The sequence below is a fragment of the Oryx dammah genome, unplaced genomic scaffold, assembly GCF_014754425.2.
Source record: "Oryx dammah isolate SB20612 unplaced genomic scaffold, SCBI_Odam_1.1 HiC_scaffold_20, whole genome shotgun sequence".
Taxonomy (NCBI): Eukaryota; Metazoa; Chordata; class Mammalia; order Artiodactyla; family Bovidae; genus Oryx; species Oryx dammah.
The window spans coordinates 8,954,801-8,977,933 of record NW_024070204.1 but is presented as its reverse complement, the minus strand read 5'-3'; the positions used below and the strand labels follow the sequence as shown (position 1 = coordinate 8,977,933).

The window sequence follows — 23,133 nt, the reverse complement described above, 5'->3', positions numbered from 1 at the left end:
CCAGGCTCCTCTGTCCATGGGATTTTCCAGGCGAGAGTACTGGAGTGGGGTGCCATTGCCTTCTCCAGATCTAACCTTGAATAGGAGCTCACTAATATCACTTCTTACTAATCTGAGAATTATCATCAGATATAATCCTCAAATCCTCAAGCTATGAGCCTCAATTCCTATTCTAGCTCCATCCAGAGGCAGTTTGAGGAGGGCTCTGTGAACAGCAGAGGGAAATTATGTGGGTCCGTGACATTGCTGGGCCCCTGGATCAAGCACACCTGAAGCCCATCCTTCCTCTGGACTTCCTCTTACGTTAACAGTTTTAGTCAGTTGGAGTTTGGCTACCTGCAGCCAAAATCATCTTGATGACCAAAACTATTTAAAAATCCCAAAGGGCAAATTCTGTGACTTTATATCACAGAAGCTGGAAAAATCATAATTTCACCTTAAAGAACAAGTTCTTCGAAGAACTGCTCTTTACATTAGAGTGGTACTCTTTATCGTTAAGGTAAACATAGGTGAGGCTCAGCAAATAGGGCTCTCTCTGTGAACATCTCAAAGCTGCTATTTTCACCAGTTCAGGCATTAAAACACAGCAAGCTGGGACTTTAAAAGAACACCAAGTTTTCTGAATTACCATCAACTTCGTATTTCATTTTCTTTTCTAAAATTCAAATATTTTTAATAACTTCCTTTTTAAATAGCATTACGTTTATGCTTTGCCAATATTTTCAATACACAAAAAAGACTTTCTTCAATACAGCAAGTAATCAAAAATCAAAGGGCATTTTGACCTTAGTATAAAAAGCAACCATATATTATAAATTTGAGATCACTGAATCACTAAGACAAACAAAGTTACAATTCTATTATTAAAAAAGATTAGCTTTACTTACTAGAAAAACTAGTGATCCATCAAGTCCTAGCATCTAAAATAAATAATAAGCATTAAATCAAGATTCAACAGGATTTTTATCTATTTATGAAAATAAATTTTATTAAAAATAAATTTTATTTATTTATGAAAAAAGCTTATTTTCCTTTCAATATCTTTAAACATAATATTTACCCACTACTTTCCAAAAGAGCCTATCATTCTCAGAGACTGAAAAACTTATCGTAGGAGTTTTTATATTTTGGATATCCTTTTAATCCAAATTATATAGTTAAAAAAATTCCATCTTGGATTTTTATTCTTACATTAGATATGGAGCCAGTCAAGATTTCATGATACACTGTCCTGTTTTGTTAACTGAAATATCAGAGTTAATACTTATATTTAAATTGTTACTTCATTTTCCAAAGTGCACAATTTCAAGTTACAAATTTCATAAGTGAAACAAGGTTTGTACCAAAAGAGAGAAAAGGAATTAATAGATCTTTATCATAGTATTTGTAATATTTTCATCACAAACAATATATCACTTAATTTCCTCTAGAAACTGAAGTTCTGGTAATTATTTTCATCAAATATAACTGCAAAATCAGTGATCCATCTAAATATGGCCAAATTTAAGACATATATTAGAATTAAAACACTAGGACACTTAATAGATAGACGTCTTACTCGTTCCCACGTAAGCTCTTCTGCAGCTCGGTCCCATTCTAAAGCATTCCAGTTCATGTCATCTGGAAATATAATTTAAACATTACTTCTGGAATGTGAGTTTAATAAATAATAAGACATTTTAAGTTGTGTTTAACAGTGTTTTATAACTGTTGTTAAATACAACAGTTAAAATAGGCTAAACTAAAATTAAAATTTTTCCATACTGAATATTTGCTAGTCAGGCAATTTTTAAAAAACATAAACACAACATACAAAATAAATTAGATTATTCCAGACTGTGACATAAGTGCTAGAAAGGACATAAATAAGATTATGTGAAATAGAGGAACTCAGCAGCTCTGCATCAAGAATGAACCTGGTGGATTTGAGAAAAGTGAAGAACCCAGGCGACTAGAACTCTCTGGGTGAGGAAGAGGGTGGTAGAGGATGTTTACGAAAGACAGACGGGGATCAGATCATATTGATACAAAAGGAAAGTGAAGCCTGGATTTTATTTTGTTCTTTAGTGTAATGGGGAAATCACTGACAGATTTTAAGGGCAAGAGATCAGTATAAACACTGTGTGGAACAGGAAGGGAGGAGGGTCCAGGCAGGACCCACTGCATGAGACAACAGACGGAAACCAGGTGTCACTGGGGCACTGCGGCTGCACTCTCAGAGCCTCGGAACACACACCCTCCTCTCCCTTCAAAGGCCCCTGCTCCCTCTATACAACTGGCTTCCTCTCATCCTTCAAGCCACAGCTCAGGGATCACTCACTCTCAGCTATCCAGGGAATTATTTCAAACAGGTCTCTCCTCAGGAGCACCCTCAGAGCAAGCTGCACACTTATCACATTGTGTAATAACAGACTCGCTCACTCGGATATTTCTACTTCATCACTAGACCAGAAATTCCAGGAAGGCAAGGACCTGGTGTCTGCATGCCTGGGGCAGAGGGAACACTCAGCAATGATAAGTGGACCCAGAGACAGTGCAGCACTTGACAGGAAACTTCTGGGGCCGGAGAGAGAAAAGAATATGGTGAACTACTGACAGCTTACTGGTGGGCTGGTCTCAGACATTCTTTTACATTCTAGAGTCTTTACATACTGCCAGAAAATGAGAAATGAGTTTCTCTGGGTGATGTCTGGTCTGCAGAATACACTTCAAAATTCTTCTTTAATAAGAGAAGTTGCACTGACTCAATAAAGATGGCAAAGCGATAAGATAAAATGGTAGTAAATTCCTTTTTAAAAAATACAGTATCTACTCCAACTTACAAATAACTTCTTCCTATCCATCCTTTAAAAAGTCCTGTGTGAAGAATTTTAAAACACAAAACATGCCCTGCTTCATAGCTAAAAAGAATGTCATGCTTATGAATGCCCATAAATGCAAGTCTGCTAAAATAAAGTAAAATCAGGTTACAAACAGAACTTCAAACCCATGAAATTTTGAAGCCTTCAGCCCTCCCCTGGGGAGCTGGGAATGGAGAAAGGGTGGGGACAGGCCGTAGCCATTACCCTGCGCCCCATTGTTGGCATCGGCTGCATCCTCCCCGCCTGCGTCGTCCTCCTCCTCGTTCTCCTCCTCCTCCTCCTCCGCCTGCTCGTCCTGGGCATCAGGGTTTTCCCCCACCACCACATTATCTGCTGGGGGGTTAGCAGGCTGCTCGGGGGCAACATTTTCAGCACCATTTCCTCCAGCTGGAGCCTAAAATGACAGAACAGACCAGAAATTTGGCTAACTTGTTTCTGTTTTGCTATACTTCCAAATTGTACCTTCCTTTCTAAAAAAACAAAACTAGCAAACAGACAAAAACTCTACTAAAATTCAAAAAAATCAGCTCTCAAGGGCAGCTCTTCTAAATGTATCTGAATTTGGACCAACTTGGTAACATAAGAACACAAACTCACTTAACAGTATACACGTTCATTCAGTATAATTTAGAGATTAACATTTCACAAAGATTATAAAAATACATGAACAAATCTGGCTATTTTGAATACATCATTTCATAATCCTTCTTTATAAGGCAATCTCTTGTTTTTACTGATCACTTCAGGGATGAAAATGTATTTATGCTCTCTACTTGCTTGTTTACACACATACTGATATATAACTTAATTCTCAGTTGTCAGTTTAACACCTGAGGAAAGATTTCTCATGTCTGCACTGCAGGTTAAGCCTGTCCACAGGAACGTCATCAGTTCCCACACACTCATTTCTCTGCCTATTCCTGAATTCTGCAACCCACAAAATGCAAAGACCCAGTTGCAGTTAATTAAAACACTGAACTCCTATAAAGGTAACAAAGACTCTAAGAGAACTGTGGTCATGCTTCAAATATGAGATACAATGATGAAGTATTAACAGGAGGTTAAGAAAAGCATGCTGCTTTATAGTCCCATTTTCTCATATGTGTAGTTTTCAAAGAAGCTGTACCCTTAAATCTGTAGAGAAAAGGGTATGGTGGAATTTGATGAAATCAATCCTAACACTAGAAAAAGCAAAGGTACTGAAAATGAAAAACTGTTGTTAACTATTTATAGTTAATTTTATAGTCAATTTTTTCATAATAAAAATTTCACAAGGTGCAAACTGTTTTTGTGTCAGTTTTTTTTTCTTTGACATCTTTAGCCCTGTAGTTTCTCAGTAAACAAGATACTAAAAATCATTTATCATACCGTCCTCTTCTTAATGCCTCAAGCAAACGCTCTTCATCTTGCATGCCATCTCTCATTAAGAAAAAGTAAAACTGTACAAGACTGTTATCAACAGTATTCCTTTTTTTCTACTTTTGGTAATGTTTAAGACAAAGGTGAGTTGTTTTACACATAAAGAAACTAATGAACAAAGAGGGCAAGGGGCCTCCTTAATGTTAAGGAACACATCAAAAGGACATGAAGGAGATTTGGATATTAACTTCCAGGCAGCTGTTAGCCCAGGCGAAGGGAATGAAGGCGCACTCAGTACACAACCTAATACTGCCCCCAGTCTCACTAGGAAACTAACAGGCAAAGTCACAGCCACGTGCTTCTGATTTTTCACCTCTCCCTTAAACTTCTCCCAAACCTTGTCATTGTCCTGCTTCGCAATGAGGGACACGGGAGTCAAGGGTTTGGATCCTGGAGGGGGACAATAATTCTCATGTCCCACCTAACTCAAATGAATTTGGGGACAGAGGGGTTTACCTCATTTTGGTGATGCCCAGCAGCATTGAAGGGCGGAGCGGCGTGCTCCAGCCATATTGGGGCTCCCCCGTGGACGATCTGCTCTCGCAGCCACACCAGGCTGATGAACGCACACAGTGTGCACGTCACCACAAAACAACCCTGCAAACAATCCGCCAACAAGTTGTCCCTGTTTAAAAAAAAAAGAGGTATACAGAACTACTCCAAAGAACACTTCAAGTTAAGAAACCAATAACATTCACTTTATACAAAAATCTAGAAAGAACAGCCAGAAAAGTGGTAACTTCTTGGTAAAAGTCAGTCTCTCAAAAAGTTATTTCTGAGGATGGCGGCACTTTACCTGTAAGAGGGTCAAATATATGTATTTATGTATTTGTATTATATGTGTTTATATTATAGAAGGCAAGGAATAACATCAGAACTACATAAACCAGCTATCCAGCCTCTCTTTGAGGATGACTGAGAAAAAGGAAGGCAGCAAGCAAAAAATAGAGTAGCCAAATACTTGACAAAGGTCAAGTATTACTAAAGATTAATGACTCTGCCCAACACTTACTAAGAATTTCCTTATCCTTATTTTACACACAAGTTTAACCAACTTGGTTGGCTCATACTTAAACCTATGAAAATGAACAGAATCAGCAAATCAAAAAGAAGAGCCTCTAGTAAGGTCCAAAGACACTACAGGAAGGTTGAGAGACACACAGCTCACAATGCGCAAGGCAAGAAGCCTGTGGGAAGCGCTACCAAAGCCTCATTCAGAAGGCAGACTGAATTGCAATGCTAACTGCAAATACACCCAAAGTATATTAGCTCCTCAACAAATTCTAACAGATCATGAACAATCCACATGACAATACACAGAGTATCACCCTACTGAACACTTCTTTGTTCTTTTCCTCTCTGAAGGAGCATATCCTCCCCTGGTCTATGTCTGATTTTAAAATAATTCAAAGCTAACTCAAGAATTTGGGGAGCCTTTAGAAAATTCACTACCATAATAAAATGACATTTTTCCCTTCATGGAGACTTAAGGAAGGGTCAATTTGGGAGACCTCAGCCTTTAAGCTCCAAACTGAAATAATGTGGTCCTCGGATACTATCTGGAATATATCTTAGTAGAAAGAGGAATGATAATCAACCCCCTGGTAAGGAACCCTCCAGAACATTAAAATTTTGATAGGTGGGGACCCCTCTTGCCTCCTGCCTTGTCACCAGTAGTAAGAACAGCAACCGGTCACCACAGACTTTAAACAGTGACAGACTCCTGGTAGAATCCTCTGCTTTTCCCTCACACCTTAACTCTGGGCTGGTTTGGGAACCATCTGCACCCTAAGTGAGAATTCCTGAGTTCCAAAGCCTAGAAGAGAGCTTTCAAGCTTCCATCCTCACCTTTTTAGAAGGCTGCCCTGAGACCACCATGTAAAGAAGCCCCACTAGCCTTCTGGGAGAGAGGTTGTATGGAAGAACCAAAGTACCTCATCTTAGACCATCCCACCCCAATGACACGCAGGCATAACGTTAGGAGGCAAGTCCAACAGGTAAACCGATCCGCTGAGCCCAATCCAAACTGTTAACCCCTGGAATTACGAGTGAATTAAAACGCTTGTTGTTTTAAGTCACTAAGTTTTGGAAACAGCATGTTTTGTAGTAATAGTTAACTGACTGTGCCTTGAGATGTTGAAGACCTGGGCTACGGAATATCTAGCACCTGCTAAGGTACTAAGAAATTTTAAGTAAACTTTCGGAAAATATATTCTGTAGAGACAATGAAACAATACTCAGAAAAAATAAGTCATTTAACTATAAGTGCTTTCAGAAAAACTGGTTCAATTCTTCACAATCTAAAAGGCAGCATGAGATTATAAAATCTACCCACGCTTACAATTTCTTTCGACGATCCCCACCGAGCCTCCAGCATTCTTCCGGTATCATTTGAGGAAGCTCATGAAGGCAATTCAGGCGTGGCCCTAACCCATCAGGCTGGCGTGAAAGGGGGAGCCTGCCAACGTAAGGCAAGCAGCAGCTCTGTGTTTTGGTGGTAACTGTGCTACTGAGTAACACAGTGCTCAAAATTCACACATGGTTTTCACATATATTTGTGAATTTAATCTCTGAACGTGCCTCAGGGAGTGGGTTCAGCCCACTTTGAAGAGTGGGCTGTTCAAAGATTAAATTCACAAATACACGTAAAAACTTAATGTGAATTTTGTCTGATGAGAAGACAAGGGTTTCGAACCGTCCAATGATTTGTCCAAGGTCACCAAAAAGTTGCAACTTTATTCCAGTGCCAGGGTTCCTTCTGTTACCACCTCAGTGCACTACCTAAATGATCACACCAGCCGAACAATCAGATGTTTAGCGGTCCCACCAACATGCAGTAAAGGCAGTAGGCAAGTAGAACACTGCCCTGAGACCAAAACACGGAAACTTCTCTGGCACGGTGGTTTCCATAAGCACCTGGCTTTCACAAAGTCAAAGCCTCCCAATTTAAGCTTTGGCAAATACTAACATATTTTGCCACTCAAAACAGAAACCATAAAAGAAGGAATACACCCCACTTTACTGAATAGCACACATGGGACCTCAAGTCATCTTTTCTAAACAACTGGGATATGACTGGCTGCTACACTGTTCTCTCAAAAGCTACAATGATAAATACAACTCAGCCTCAAACTAAATGGAACAAGACCACCCTGTTTGAAACAGTTATTTTATTATTTCATAGATGTTAAAATGTAACTTCCATCACTTTTAACTTGTTTCTGACCTCCCTTGATACTTCTAACATGAGCTTTTCTCTGGTATACAATTTCTAAAGGAAAGTCAGAGGTGAGTTATGTCATAAACACAGAGACATAATGAATGACACTTCAGCCATTTAAGACTGATTTTCCTTGCCTCCATACTAAAATTGTGTTCTGGATGGCTGAGATAAAAATCTGATGTCCAGATACAGGAATGCTGTTGTATTTATTTCCAGTGGATCACTTCACAGGTTAGTATTTTCGTACAAAGGGTAATATTATTACACTATTTCTAAATTCTCAAGTGTGTCAAATCACTGCTTCTCCTTGTTATCATGGCCACAGCCATTAGTGCCCTATTTCCAAGATTCCTATCTACTTATGAACATTACTTCAGAAGCTGTTCTAATGTGAATGAAATTCAAAACCTTTTTTCTGTTTCCTATACTGCCAAAGACACAGAAATAAATAGCTTGCCTATTTTATCCAAAAAGGTACAACCAGCAGGTAAAACCACCAGTAGGAAAACCAAGTTGCTGACACATCTCATGTTTCCATGTGTTTTCAACCATAATTCAAAATAACGATCCAGAGACTTGATTTCTTGTTTATCAGAAATGAAACATGCTCTCCTGCACTCTTCTATTTTCATTTGGCTTGTTTTCATAATATAATCTGAATGCCTCTATTCTAAAAAACAGTCTTATATTATTCTTTGCCTTTACTGAATAGGGATCAGAAACCTAAGGTCAGTTGAGTACAAAAGAAGATTTAGCAAACACAGGTCCAATCTTTTGCAAGCTTAATATTCTAATGATCTTGATACAGTTAATCATTCACAGTATTTCTAACATCAACAATAAAAATATAAGTCATATGTCTTTCCCAAGAAACTGCAATTATAATGCTTCACATCAAATTAAAATACAATAAAGCTACAGTCAAGTTTTTAGAGTCCATAACCTAACAATCAAAAAAAATTTTTTTTAAGATATCTGGCTTCAAACATCTGTTGTTAAAAACACGTTTAAAGGAACTCTCAGCATCTACGTGGAACAACACATTTTCTCGCACTATGTGACAGCTTATTTAACTAGCTTTCCCACCATTACCAAATACTCCTTTAAGATGGTATGTTTTAAAACATCAGTTACATATATCAGTTGCTTCCCCTGTAGCTGTTAGAATAGGTAAGAGGAATAAAAGGACTTTTCCAATCACAACAAATCCAAGCATGTGGAAGAAAAGATGAGCACCGTTCCCACCGCGCGGCCTCCCACAGCTATGAGGTTCAATACTCACGTGGACAGCATGTCCAGCGGCAGCGTCAGGAGGGAGCTCACAGAGCCAGTAAACAAGCACTTGTAGATGCGGCCTACCAAGGAAGGGCACGACAGCACACAGTCACAGCTCTCATCATAACTCACACAGTCACTCAGTTAAACAGAGGTAAAGTGTGAATGCCACTGAAATAAACACTTGGTCTTTGCAAGTTTGAATCACAAAATACTAAACTAAAAAAAAAAGATCAATCATTAAAGATAGTGATAGTAAAGAGTAAGTGTTATACAATGTTTAAAGTTTAGATTCTCTCTAGATTTACTTACTTGTGTTTACTGAATGAGCTTAGATGTTTGAAAAAAAGGGGGGGGGAATCCAGAAAAGATCTCCAAAATTATAATACAGAGAATTTTTTTTTTTTAACCTAGAATTTCAAAATTCATTGAATCTGTTCACGAAAATGAAGTTTTGGGGTACATGCGTTTTGAAATTAAAAGGACTTTTCAGTGGAGTACATGCTTCAATGCTATGAACAACAAACTAACAACAATTTTTTAAAAACACAAATTCAAGAGTCTTCAAAAGGACAAAATCTTCAATCTGGCCATGAAGGGAAAATATGAAGTAAGGGTCAATATATAGCCATTCGCTATCTTCTTACCAGAATAGGCAGGAATAGATTTGGAAATGGGGCCCAAAAGTTGAGGTTTTCTTTCAAACCAGTACTTGTGTGTTAGTTTAAGTATCCTCTATAGCCTTGTACCAAAAATTTACAGTAACTTCAATGGCTGTTTTCAAATGTCAAGTCAAAACAGAAAGATAGGAACAGATTTTCTGTAATACAAACTGCTTATATCTGTGTATAAAATATTCAAAGCAAGTACGTTTATAGCAAAGTAAAACTAACAGAAGGCCAATTGTCTGTAGATAAGAAAATAGATTCATAAATTAAAGGCCTCCTTACTAGTGTGCTTAAAAACAGGGTAGTTCAACACCTTCCTACATGAAGACAGTCACAGGCACACTGCTAACTTAAAGAAAGAAGTATGACATAGATTTTGATTGTGTGTGAGTGTATGTGCAAACAAGTCAGAACACAAATCAAGCTTGTTACCTGTTACTTAAATCCTCAAAGTCCTTACTTAATTTTTGATTATTTGATCTACTGATTTCAGAGAAGTTAGTTTTCCACTATGGCTGTGAATGTCTTACGTTCTAAGTCCTGTTTGCTGATGCATAAAAATTCTTACATTTTCTTTTATTAATATAAAATAAAATGCTTTTCCTCATTTAAAGTGTTTCATCTTGAAGAATACCTGGCTGGTGAATACTGTTCCTGTGTTTTGTTAGCTAACAAATCTCTCTAACATCAGCCCCGGCTGTTTTGTACTTCTTTCTCGTAGTGGAACACTTTCATATGCACACAGTGATCAGAGCTACCGTGACCACTTTCACCCCCCTTTCTCTGTCCTCTCTTCTTGTCTTTCCTGTCCTTTGGTGGACTTCAAATTTTATTCACTGTCTCCTATTCCTACTCCCTAGGATAAAAACTCACCATCTTACTTCTACTCTCCAAGTGGTTACCTGTAAGTTTTGTTACTTTTTTATAAAGGTAAAATTCACATAAATCTTAAGTGTATCGGCGTGAATTTTTACATCACTATATATCCAAGTAACTGCCACGCAGATAAGATTCTCCACATTTCTAGCTCTCCACAAGGCTCCTTCAAGCAACTTCCCAGTCAAAATCTCCAGCACAAGGTAACCACTGTTCTGATCTCTATCACTGCAGATCAGTTTGGCCTATTTTAAAAAGCCACATAAATGCAATCATACAATTCAGACTTTGTGCCTGGCTTCTTTTTCTCAAAGAAGTGAAGCTCGTCCATGTTCCCCCATGTCACGAGAGGCAGCTCTTCTGTCATCACCATGTAGAATTCCATTATAGGGTAAGTGCACAGTGTCCGTTCTACTGCTACTCGGTTGGTTCGTTTTAAACGACTATCTGCAGAGCTGCAGTGATCACACTATTATATACAAGTCTTGCAGTGGACACAAAGCTGTGTCCTGTGAATATTTCTGCAATCAATATTCCCAGAAACAGAACTGCTGGGTCATAATGTATTTAAAGTATTAACCACTGACAGATAATGCCAAACAGCTTTCCAAGATGGTTATACCATATTTATATTCATTACTACTGATGAATACACGTTTCAGATGATCCACATCCTAATAAAAAGCATTTGGCACTGTTTTTTTTCCTTAACTTCAGCCATTCTGCTGATTCTGTAGAGTACCTTTCTTATACCTTCTCCTGATGACTAATGATACTAAGCATCTTGTCCAGTGCTTACTGGCTATTTAATCTTCTTTCCAGAAACACCTGTTCACATCTGCTGTCCACGTTTTAATTGGCTTGTCTGCCTTTCTCTTAGATTTAATAGTTCTTTTATTACATACTCCTTGCGTATATCCTGGATATGTGAACTACAAATACCTTCTCTCACTCTGTAGCTTGCCTTTCTCTCTTAAGGGTGTCTAAGCATGAATTAAAAACCTTAACTTTAATTAAGTCAAACTTCTCAATGTTTTCTTCTATGGTTATTCTAGTATACTATCTTTTAGAAATTTTTAAAATTTAATGTTCACAATCAGACTTATGATCTATCCAAAATTAACTTGGGTCAGGTGGGAGATGATGGTATGGTTCGTTTTTCTCCATATGCCCAACTGGTTGATGCTATACCGTTTACTGAAATGACCATCTTTCCTCCCCACAGTGGTGGCACCTCTGCTGTTAATCACTTTTGCTAGTTCAGGACTCTTACTTGGCTAGGCCTATATTTTCTTGTTTTGTCTAAAGCATCTATAATTTCCCCACAAGTAAGACAAACAATCTAAAAGGCTCTCGTTTCTATCCTCCCCTCACAAGATTCTTTCATGTGAAGATGGCCTAGAATTTTAGTTTCAGACTGACACCTAAAAAACTGTAGTGCACGCATGCTCAGTCGTCTCCAACTCTTGGCAACCCCATGGACTGCAGCCACCAGGCTCCTCTGTCCATGGAATTTTCTAGGCAGGAATACTGGAATGGGCAGCCATTTCCTACTCCAATTATTGTAGATTAACAACAATTATAATTTAGCTATAAGAAGTACTTGTTTTTCTTTGTAAATCATACTTTTCTCTTTGATTCCTTGCTCTCCTTAGTAAAATATGTCTTCAAACACTATTTCATAAATAATTTGAAGTAGTAAACTTTCCAACTCCTTGCCTCTATTGAAATGTCTGTATTTGTCCTTCTATCTGAGAATAACTTTAGAAGGTTTTAGGTTCAAAAATTTTGTCAAATTTTGAAGCTTCAGCTGTCTTCTAACATTCAGCCAGCCTGACTGTCATTACTTTGTAGGATAATCTGAAAGCATAATATCTATACACTACCCTATTCAGCACTGGAAAACTTTAGAATGGGCCTAGCTTTGCCTTTTTCCTTTATCAGAGTCAGCTCTCTCTCTTTCACCTTCTGGAACTAGTTACTAGTCAGATACTGAAACAACAGGATGTGGCCTCTATCTCTCAATTTTTTCCTTCATACTTACAACTTCTTGTCTCTGAGTCATATCCTAGAGAACTCCTTGCTCAATCTTCTAGCTCACTAATTCATTCAAGTGAATAGTACCTATTCTGCTATTCTCATAAGATTTTCATAATTCATCAAGCTTATTTAAGAAGATATGAGGATATTAATCACACTTATGTAAAAATCTTGTTTGCATTTAACTCTAAAGAATCCTATCTACATACTCTGGCACATATACTACTGACTCCTCTCCATGTCTTTAAGAACACAAAGAACCTAGAGAGAATCAACTAAGAGTTAGTATACCAATTTCCCAGAAGTACTTCTATATTCGAAAAATACACTTCCCAACTCTTCAGGACCATTGAGGATGTGTTTTTTAAAGAGGGATTACAAAAAAAAAAAAAATTTCAAAAAAATACATCTTTTGCCATTTTGGAAAGCTCTGATAAACTTCAAAGAGTAAAAGTCAATTTCCTTTCAATTATGCTTTGATTTTCGTTTTTCAATTCTCTCATGAACTTTCATTATTAGCCTCTGTATGCTGTGTTTCTTTCCCACATTCATTTAAGAAGCTCACCTGTTAAAAAATGGTTTTTCATTCAGATAAATAACATCTTCTAAATGAGGCTCTCCTAATATACAACATTATAATATCTAATAAACATCACTGAACAAAAATACTTTATAATATTAAACAGTTGTGTAATATTTAAACAACTCCAGCAACAGGGAAATGAATACTCACATGCTGTAAGAGGAACAACTCCCAACCATGCAAAGGCCACAAGTGTATAATGAAACCAATATCGTATTGCAGTGCCAATACTTGTAACTAGTCCAGCAAATATGTCCTGGATTGGAAGCCGCGAAGGCATATCTGGGGAATAAACTGTAAGGGGGGGAAAAGGAAAAAGTTCACACAACTTCATGAAGGTTCAAAAATAGGTTACTTGTAGGCATACAGAACTACCTAATTTTTGACCTTTGCATTGCACTTAAGTATTTTGTCCCATATGAAAAATAATTCAAATAGTCACAACATAATACTACATTTACCTAGAAGTCATTTATGAGAGCAAATTACATAAATATAAAAGCCAATAAAATGGGCCTCTGAGCAGGAAAAAAGATTCAAGAGATGTACACACCCCCTCACTCAAGAGCCAGGAACTTTATGCAAGGCTAACTCACACACATTTCAGCATTCAAACAATATAACCAACTAGTTTCCAGAGTTATCACAGATCACATAAAGCATACAGGCGCAAACGATGGAGCTGACAGAGGTCCTCAAAAAAGAACCCTTCCCCAGTACTAGCCTCAGCAGCAGCGCTCACAGTGCGCAGAATCTGCAGCAGGGCCACTTCCTACAGGAGCAGCAGCCCGCTGGGGTTCTTAGCCACTCCCCGCTCCCATTCTAGCACAGCCAACATTCAAATAGTAAACCGTTATGACTTTAATCATATATACTCATTACGTAAAAACAAAGTAAAATTAACACTAGTTCACAGAATTTATACTCAGCACTTCAAGATGCTTAAAACAAACACCAAAGCATAAAAAGCTTTGGGGGAGGGGGCAGAAGAGGAAGAAGAGCAATGTACTAGGATCCCAGAATGAAAATATGCTTCAAATTCTTGATACCTTGCCAGTATGAACATCTACTTATTTATAAGGTGCATAATATTAAGTATAAATCAATAGGCAAAAGACATAAAATGTAATTGGAATTCTAAAGATCTGCAAAATATTTACCATAGGTTTACAAAATACTGAGCTTAAAAAGTCTTGTTTTTAAAAAGTGAATTAAATATTTGTCGTTATTAGTGTTGTTATTACCACCAACACAATTTTAACTCAAAAGCTATCCCAAATTTTAATAGGGATGAGATATTTCACAAATTTAAGGCATCATTAGTTACTCACTTTTCTGGGTAAATAATGGTATTATAGCTGTTTTTTTTTTTTTTTTAAGAACCCTTGTCTTGGAGGTACATGCTAAAATATGTACAGATGAAATCATAAATGGGATTTTCTGTAATAAGGATGGAGACGTGGGAACAAGAGCACAGAGAACCACCAGAGAAGCCCACATGCAGTTGAGAGAGGCCCCCAGTCAACGGCCTGCGGTGGCCTGAACCCTAACACACACGTGAGCAAGCTCAGAGAAAGACCTCACCCCACAGCTTCCCAGCTAAGCCTTCGAATGACACTGGGGCTCTAGCTGACAAGACTGACTACAAGCGTATGAGAGATGCTGAGCCAGAGACATCCAACAAAGGTCGGTCCAGATTCTGGACCCACAGAATCTATGAGATAATAAATGTTTGCTGTTAAAGAGCACAGGGGACCACATGTAAGGGCTATGGGTTGAACATGGATGCAACTGAGTGATGGATACACATAGGTTCATTATACCTTTGTGTATGTTTGAACTCATCTAAAATATAAAAAAGAAAGAAAAAAATATCTCGCAAATTAAATCACACATGTGTGTGTTAAAAGCTAACATACAGCTTTAAAAAATGCTTTCCAAAATGCTATAGCAATACCTTCTATTACTATCAAAACCAAGTTAAATCAAACATAGTTGCTTTAAAAGTGTTTAAACACCTTTAGGTAGCCAGTTATAATCTAGAAATGCAGTGTAAACTTCTGAAGAACTTACTTGGTGTGAAAGCAAATCTGTGCTTGCATAATTCACAGTATTCTTTTCGACTGTGTTTCAGCCACTGAACTAAGCTGCAATTACAAACATATTCGTAAGTATAGTATTTATGACAAGGAAATTTTGAGGTTTCACTGAAATCTAATATTGCTGTACTAAAGTTTTACATATCACAGAACTTTTACAATTTTGAATTCAGAGTATCTTTAACTTTTTTTTTAATCACTGATGCCCTAGAAGAGTACAGAATTATAACAAATAAAGATAAAAAACACGTTTCTACTACTAAAAAGCAATTGAAATTAAACTGAAATTAAACTAAATTAATGTAAACTGTAATCTCCTCAAAGATAACTGAATATAAAAAGAATCTCCAAGCATCAGCATCAGTTCTAAAACTGGTTTAATAACACTGCTGCCTGGTGGCCAGGCCTATCACTAATTGGCTGGCTGTGCCACCGAGAAGTTAACCTTTCTATGCTTCAGTTTCCTCATGTGAATGACAGTAATACGCCACCTCAGAGTTCTGCTGTAAGGATTAAATGAGCTAAAATGTACAGAAGCGCTGAATATTCCCTGACACAAAGCATTTCCTCAATGTAAGCTATAACCATCCTAAGCAAAACCAGAAAACCGTAATACTCCCCATGAACATATAAGCTCCCCACAGTAGAAACAAACAAATGGGCAAAAGACAATATACCAAAATGACATGGCTTGGTAATAAGGAATAGAGATAATCTCCAAACACAGTAAAAAAAAAAATTTTAATATCTAGTTATAGAAAAAGTCATTGAAACAATTCCCTTTATTATACAGATGACAAAAGTGAAGCTCAGGCAAAAATTTTCCAAAAGGATGACTCACCATTCTTGATGGATAAACTTAATACTGCCAGTACACACACAAGGATGATAAAGAGGTTTCTCAGGTGTTCCTTCTGACCGACACACTCTACATATGTCTATTAATGAAAAAAGAAAAATTAAATTATTTTGGTTGTAACTTATAAAAAATTAATGGACCACCAAAAACTAAAATATTGAAAAAGTTTTTGTTTGGCAAAGTAAGACTCTGTCACTACATGAAACATCATCAACATCATGGAGAACTGAAAAGGGTGATCAAGATGATAATCAAATATATCTGAAACTTAAAATCCCTATTATATAAAAAGGTCAATTGTTCTTTGTATTAGAGTTCTGTAAATAAATAAAAATTGAGAATGACAGAAACAGTGATTTTCTTTAAAACTGCATGGTGCTTAGTCGTTCAGTCGTGACAGACTATAACTATCCAGGCTCCTCTGTCCAAGGAATTCTCCAAGCAAGAATACTGGAGTGTGTTGCCACGCCCATCTCCAGGGGATCTTACTGACTCCAGGATCGAACCCAGGTCTCCTACATTGCAGGCGAATTCTTTACCGTCTGAGCCACCAGGGAAACTGCAAAAATCAATCACCATTCTTCTCCTAACATTTTAAAGTCCTAAGTCCAGTCCTAAGTTTAAACTTCACAAAAACGTTATCTCAGGACTTATAGAAACAGCAGTGAGCGAACCTGGGGACAACCTTCCACTAGAGGGAGACACTGTAACAGACACACACACACAATCAGGGTGTGGAGGGGGCATCCCAAGACCACGAAGGCCAGAGAAAACAGCCAGAGGCCGCCTTGAGCAGAAACTAAGGGAGCACAGAGATACGGGTCTGCCGCCAGAGGGCAGCAGCTCCTCCTCACGCGCCTGCCCCAAGTGGTTCTAATTGCACCGCCGTCAGTCGGCCTGGGGTGGTGGGTGACATGCAGAGGACTGAAAGGTGCCATCCAGCTCTCTCGTTCAGCAATGTGGTCCTTCCGCAGGGCCACCTACCAAAACCTGGTAGTGACTTTCATCTAGAACGGCTTCTCAGCGAACCACCAAGGCCAAATACCAACCCCAAGGTGGGAATGTGAGGGGCAACGGGCAGTGTGAACAAGGCGCAGGGACTTGATGCAAACTTCTGATCTACTCTCTTACAGGGAATTCCTCATGAATGAGTAACAACTGCAACCCAGAGCCTATCTCTAACGGATTTAATAATGAAATCTCCAGCACCCGTCTGACTGGAAGCACACATGCTGAGCAGTGTGGTGCGGTTCTGGCCACTTGAGAGCATCACAGACTTGTGACTGCTCAATCTTGGGCGGCTAAACAATATTTGTCGAAGTTAAGGCTATCAAGCCCTCGGGGTGGTTAGCACACTAGTCTCCCTGTTATCTATAAACCAGACAAATCGATCCAGCAAGACAGAAAAGCAACTCACCACCACCCAGGAAAAAGCTATCAAAAGTGTCAATCTTGGTTCCCATGGAGTAGAGTTATCTGAATTGCATCAAATAAAGCACAGATTGCACCACTGTGCCTTTAAATTTCAGTTCTAGAACCAGACACTGCCGCTACCATCATCAGAAGGACTTTGCTTTCCGCTAAGCTAGCCGCACATTACCGGAAATAACGCTGGCAGTCGGCATCGTTTATGGAGAGACAATATGGGATCAGAATCTCTTTGAACCTCCCTTTTACAGCTTCACCCTTAATTAATAAAAACATCCATGGCAACAGCTTTCACTCTGGTCCATTTTGCATCAATCTAAGACTTTGAGCTCTAGCGGTGCAGTAGGAACTTCCCAGCCATCGCATCTAATCGGCCTCCGCAAAGTTCCAACGCTAAACAATCACGGTCCCATGCCATGATTTCCAGCGGCAGTGTGCAGGCAGCTCCCGCACTTCAGCCCAGGGAAACGAGGCTAGGAGCCAGGAGAGCGAGGAGAAGCAGGGCGTGGGGATAGGGGCGGAGGATCCCCATGCATAAACCCGCGCAGCAGATCACACGGTATTTTAACTGCACCGAACTCAACACCCTGCCATTGAAGCTGGAGACTACCTCGGCTGCTTCCCTCATGGCTCAGTCGGTAAACAATCTGCCTGCAATGGAAAAGACCCAGGGTCAATCCCTGGGTCAGGAAGATGCCCTAGAGAAGGAAATGGCAATCCACTCCAGTATTCTTGCCTGGAGAATTCCAGAGACAGAGGAGGCTGGTACAGTCCATGGGGTCACAAGAGTTGGACACAACTTAGCAACTAAACCACCACCACCTCCGCTGCAGGTACTAGACGTGCCATGCAGTGGATCTGCCTTAAAGAATTTTAAGTGGACTCATTCCAATCACCAGACTTCCAGAGACCAGTTCTGTTTTTCATCACTGCCTCCCCACCCTTGGGTTGAGACCAGCAAGTCTGCTACCCCTTGGTTGGGGTAGTCCATTACCAGGCTTCCTCTACGGAACCAAATCTGGGTTCCCCATCACCCAATTCCCAGTTGCCCTGGTCGGCACAACTTAACGGGGCCACAGGACATGCACTCCTGGTGACCTAGAATCATCAGAGCTGAGCTGCGGATGCCCACAGGCATAGATGAGTTCTAGAATGACCACGGTTCTGCAGGTAGCACCCAAACCTGCACTCAAAGTCATTCGCTATGTCGGGGTACCAGCGGAAATGCCTAGACCTCTGTGGATTAACTTTAGAGACAGGCATATGCAAGATGCCCCACTTACGCAGCGTTTGAGTGCAAGTGTAGGTGGGCAGATGCAGTCACAGGGCAAGTGGTTCCATCTCTTCCTGTCTCCTCCACCAGCTCTCAAGCAGCCGCGGGGGCAGAAGTAGGGGGCAGCAGAGACAGCGTGGCAGGCAGGACACAGGACAGAGGGAAGCGGTGGCAACACCGCTGGCCTCCCATCACCCTGCAGAAACATGGTGACTGGCAGCCAGCAGTTATGCGGCGAAGGACTGGGGTTGGGCCAGGGAGAGCCTTTGTTGGCACACTCGGCCAGCGGAACACAGGGAGGTAATGCGCGGAACACCACCAAGGAGCGGGCAAACGGCTGACGGTCAGCCTGACTCCTCCTAGATACCCATGCCGCCGAGGCCCCTAGGGCTCGCGGGCGCTGCGGGCGGGAATACCACGGAGACTGCGGGGTGCACCCATCCACCAGGACACCACAGTTCCCCACACTCCACAGGATGGCCGCAGGGGCAGGCTGGGCTGGAGTTGAGCGCGACTGCGAAGACCGGATCTCCATTAGATCCAGACAATGATTTTCAGAAGATTCCATCCTTCTAAAGGACAAATCAAGGAACACAAAACTAAGCAAACACAACAAATCTAAATCAAGCCCCAGAGCTCTTCTCAACAGAGTCTACAGTACAGAACTGGGACTCACCGGGGCCCTGCAAGGTCAAAACTCTCTCCGCTCTAACACTTAGGAGTCTCCTCTCACTGTCTTGCCAGTGTACAGTGGCAGTTTCCAGAGGCTACAGAACACAGCTGTTTGAATGTAGCTGCTTCCCACTAAACCAAACATTTAAAACAAACATGCAAATATAAAACAAATCTACTCTTCTCACCAATGTTCTGGCTTTAGAATATATGGTTATTTTCATGAAGAAAAATGTATATTAACACATAATAAGTGTTAAGTGAATAAAAATTTCTAAATATTTTTATTCTCTTATATGGCAAATAAAAAGTTCTTCTGAGTCTTTCAGAAGAGTTTACAGGGATCCTGAGACCAAAAAAGTTTGAGAACCACTGCCCTATATAATTTTTTTCCCCACAGTAAAATTGACAGTAACTATGACTCTCTCAAAATACACACATACACAATATTATTATTTTATAAGGGACTTCACAAGCTCCTCTGATTATATAAAAGGAAAGAGAAGGGAACATTTAGGCTTCTAAATCATCTTGTTTTAGAATCACGGAACTCTTTTATATAATAAAAGTGGGAACCAAACGGTCAAAGTAGAAAATAAGCCAAAAACAAATGAACCTGTGTATACCAAGCTTAATCACAGAAAATAATTATTTTAGAGACTTTATAACATGATCATACATCCCTAGTAGGCTATATCCAAAGACAAAAGGGACTATAGAGATAACCTAAAGAGAATTCAGTAATCATCATGTTAATAAGCAATAATACTCACAGGCATTTTTATTTTTTTTAATTATTTATTTTTTTGGCTGCACCAAACAGCATATGGGGTCTTAGTTCCCCAACCAGGCATAGAACCTGTGCCCCCTGCAGAGGAAGTGTGGAGTCTTAACCACTGGGCTGCCAGGGAAGCCCCTTGACAGGCCTTTTAAAACTTGGGAGGATAAAGACAGTAAGCAGTATGACAGTGGTATTATGGTTAGTTTTTTTAATAAGTTATTATCTCTTAGAATACATAAGCATTTACTGATGAAAAGATACCATACTTGGGATTTCCTTTAAAACAATCCAGTAGAAGTGTGGGGAAGCAAGAGGGAAAGAGTTGAGATAAAAGAACTATCAGCCCTGCTTGTATCTGTTGAATCTAGATGCTGGCAATATGATGGCTTACTATATTGATTACTTGTGACAGTTTGAAATTTATATAATTAAACTTTTAAACTATATAAATCAAAGATTAAACATGCAATTTGGAAATATCATAGCTGAACTTTTATTTTACTAAACACTACCGAGTCCAATTTTATCATGAAGTTCTTTAGTAGGGGGACTTAGCACGTGGTTTATTTAATACACACACACAAACGTGAAAACTTTTGTTAGCAATTTTCCTATTTTAGTGATCATGTTTTAAAAAATGTGTTAAGGGATTTCCCTGGTAGTCCAGCGGTTATGATTTGGAGCTCCTAATACATGAGACATGGATTCAATCCCTGGTCAGGAAACTAGAATTTCACATGCCACATAGCAAGGCCAAAAAAAAAAAAACGTGTTCAGACTTCACTGTCTATATCCTCATCAGGGAAAGAAAGCAGAGTAAGATCTAAGTAATCTGTCTCAACATTCCTAAAGGTCTATTTCTATGAAACCAACAATCCAATTCTAATTTAAAACCATTTAATCTAAATGACTCTAAAAAGAATTTGATCCAAGAAACAATATCACACATCTCTTCTGTAGTACTCACTCTTTGTCTTTTCCCACGTGATAAAGTTGTGACTACATGAGTTTTGTTCAAGTGTACTTTCTGTATGAATATTTCCTTTAATGGAAAGGCAAAAATTGTTTCTCTAAATCAACCAGAATGGTGATAAGCCTCAGCTATACAACACTTTAAGGCAAACACTGACCGTTTAGTAGGCCCTGAGCCACACACTGATCAGGTGTGGCTCATCCCCTTTATCAAGGAACTGGAGGCCAAGAAAAGCTGCCTAAGAGCTAGGCTGCACCTGGTCTATATCCTCAACTAAGTTTCCTTCGCTAGTCTGTGTGCATGGAGTAGAAGGCATGGAAGCTTCTTCCATGCCAATCCATATTTCAGCAGAAAAACCTGAAACAAAACATAGGTCATGGCTGAACATTTATTCTGGAAGAATAAGCTAAGCTAAGTCACTTCAGTCATGTCCAACTCTGTGCGACCCCACAGACGGCAGCCCACCAGGCTCCCCCATCCCTGGGATTCTCCAGGCAAAAACACTAGAGTGGGTTGCCATTTCCCTCCCCAATGCATGGAAGTGAAAAGTGAAAGTGAAGTCGCTCAGTCGTGTCCAACTCTCATTGACCCATGGACTGCAGCCCACCAGGCTCCTCTGTCCTGGGATTTTCCAGGCAAGAGTGGGGTAAGAGCTATTAACAGTTGCTACTTTGCAGGGATCACAGTTGGGGAAAGTTCTTTCCTTAATTTACATGGGTATGCTGCCTATAGTACAGCTGTACCTCAGTATCCCTGGATGGATTGCTTCCAGGAGGCCCCAAGTACAACAAAACTCCAGGGCACTCAAGTCCCAAAGTCGGCCCTCGACATCTGCAGGTTCTGTCTGCGTCCAAGGATTCAAGCAAAGGCACGTGAAAATTTTGATCTGCAGTTGGTTGAGCTTACCGACATGAAACCCACGAATGGGGATGAGGGGCAACACCATATAATTACTGGAAGAAATCTGCATAAAAGTGGACCCAAGTAGTTCAAACCAGTGTTGTTCCAGGATCAACTGCATATATTTGTGTATGTGTCCATATATAATGGACATGAATTCGAGCAAACTCCAGAAGACACGGAAAAACAGGGAAGCCTGGCGTGCTGGAGTCCATGGGGTCGCAAAGAGTTGGACATAACTTAGCAAATGAACAGCAACAACACAAAATGATGTTGAGTGATAAAGAACCCCAGACACAAAAAGTTACTTACTCTTTGTAATTCCAAATGTAAAAAAATACAAAAATGTGAAAAACACGTATCACTAGAAAATCAGGATAAAGTTTCCTCCTGGAGAAAGACAGCAGTAAAGACTAGAAAAGAATGAAAAGTTCTAGATCAAGATAAAATATTCTCTCTATTCCTCCTGCCAAGGACAGCTAAAAACACAGGATATTATACATGAAACACACATAAGAAGACTAAAGAGTGAAGGAAAGGCAGACCAGCAAAAGGAGCTGGGGCCACAAAGAACTACACACACAGCAGTGACTAGTGAGTTCTCTGCGTTTTGTGTTTTGCCTTAAGTAGCCTTGACTAGTCAGTTCTTCAAATCAGGTGGCCAAAGTATTGGAGTTTCAGCTTCAGCATCAGTCCTTCCAATGAATATTCAGGACTGATTTCCTTTAGGCTGGACTGGTTGGATCTCATTAGAAAAGACCCTGATGCTGAGAAAGATTGAGGGCGGGAAGAGAAGGGGACCACAGAGGATGAGATGGGTGAATGGCATCACCGACTTGATGGACATGAGCTTGAATAAGTTCTGGGAGTTGGTGATGGACAGGGAGGCCTGGAGTCCTGCAGTACATGGGGTCGCAAAGAATCAGACACGACTGAGTGGCTGAACTGAGCCTGAACTAGAGACTAATGGGGAGAAGCTGGCAACCTAAAAACAATAATGAGAGCAAACCAAAAAAAGTCCCCACGAAAACCTGCTCCCTCTAGCCAAAGGACCAGAAAAGGGGCAACTCAGTAAGCCAGAAAACTTAATAGACAATAACTGCTGCTGTAATCCAGCCAAACAGTACAAGAAAAACTTCAACCCTACCACTACCTCTGACACCAAAGACAAGTGGGGAGCAGACGGAGATCAGCTAACTCCAG

The 23,133-nt window shown here is 39.7% G+C and overlaps 1 protein-coding gene across 1 annotated transcript in view; it reads right to left on the bottom strand.

Annotated features, from left to right (window-relative positions):
* MARCHF6 (membrane associated ring-CH-type finger 6) overlaps positions 1-23,133 on the bottom strand; it is a 73,937-nt gene that overhangs the window by 36,024 nt on the left and 14,780 nt on the right. The window contains exons 2-9 of the mRNA XM_040262509.1: positions 15,886-15,982; positions 15,019-15,092; positions 13,096-13,239; positions 8,786-8,858; positions 4,737-4,905; positions 3,066-3,255; positions 1,559-1,620; positions 888-920 (exon numbers count right to left, since the gene is read on the bottom strand). Of these exons, the coding sequence (XP_040118443.1) occupies positions 888-920; positions 1,559-1,620; positions 3,066-3,255; positions 4,737-4,905; positions 8,786-8,858; positions 13,096-13,239; positions 15,019-15,092; positions 15,886-15,982 (842 nt within the window). The remainder of the gene's footprint in view (positions 1-887; positions 921-1,558; positions 1,621-3,065; positions 3,256-4,736; positions 4,906-8,785; positions 8,859-13,095; positions 13,240-15,018; positions 15,093-15,885; positions 15,983-23,133) is intronic.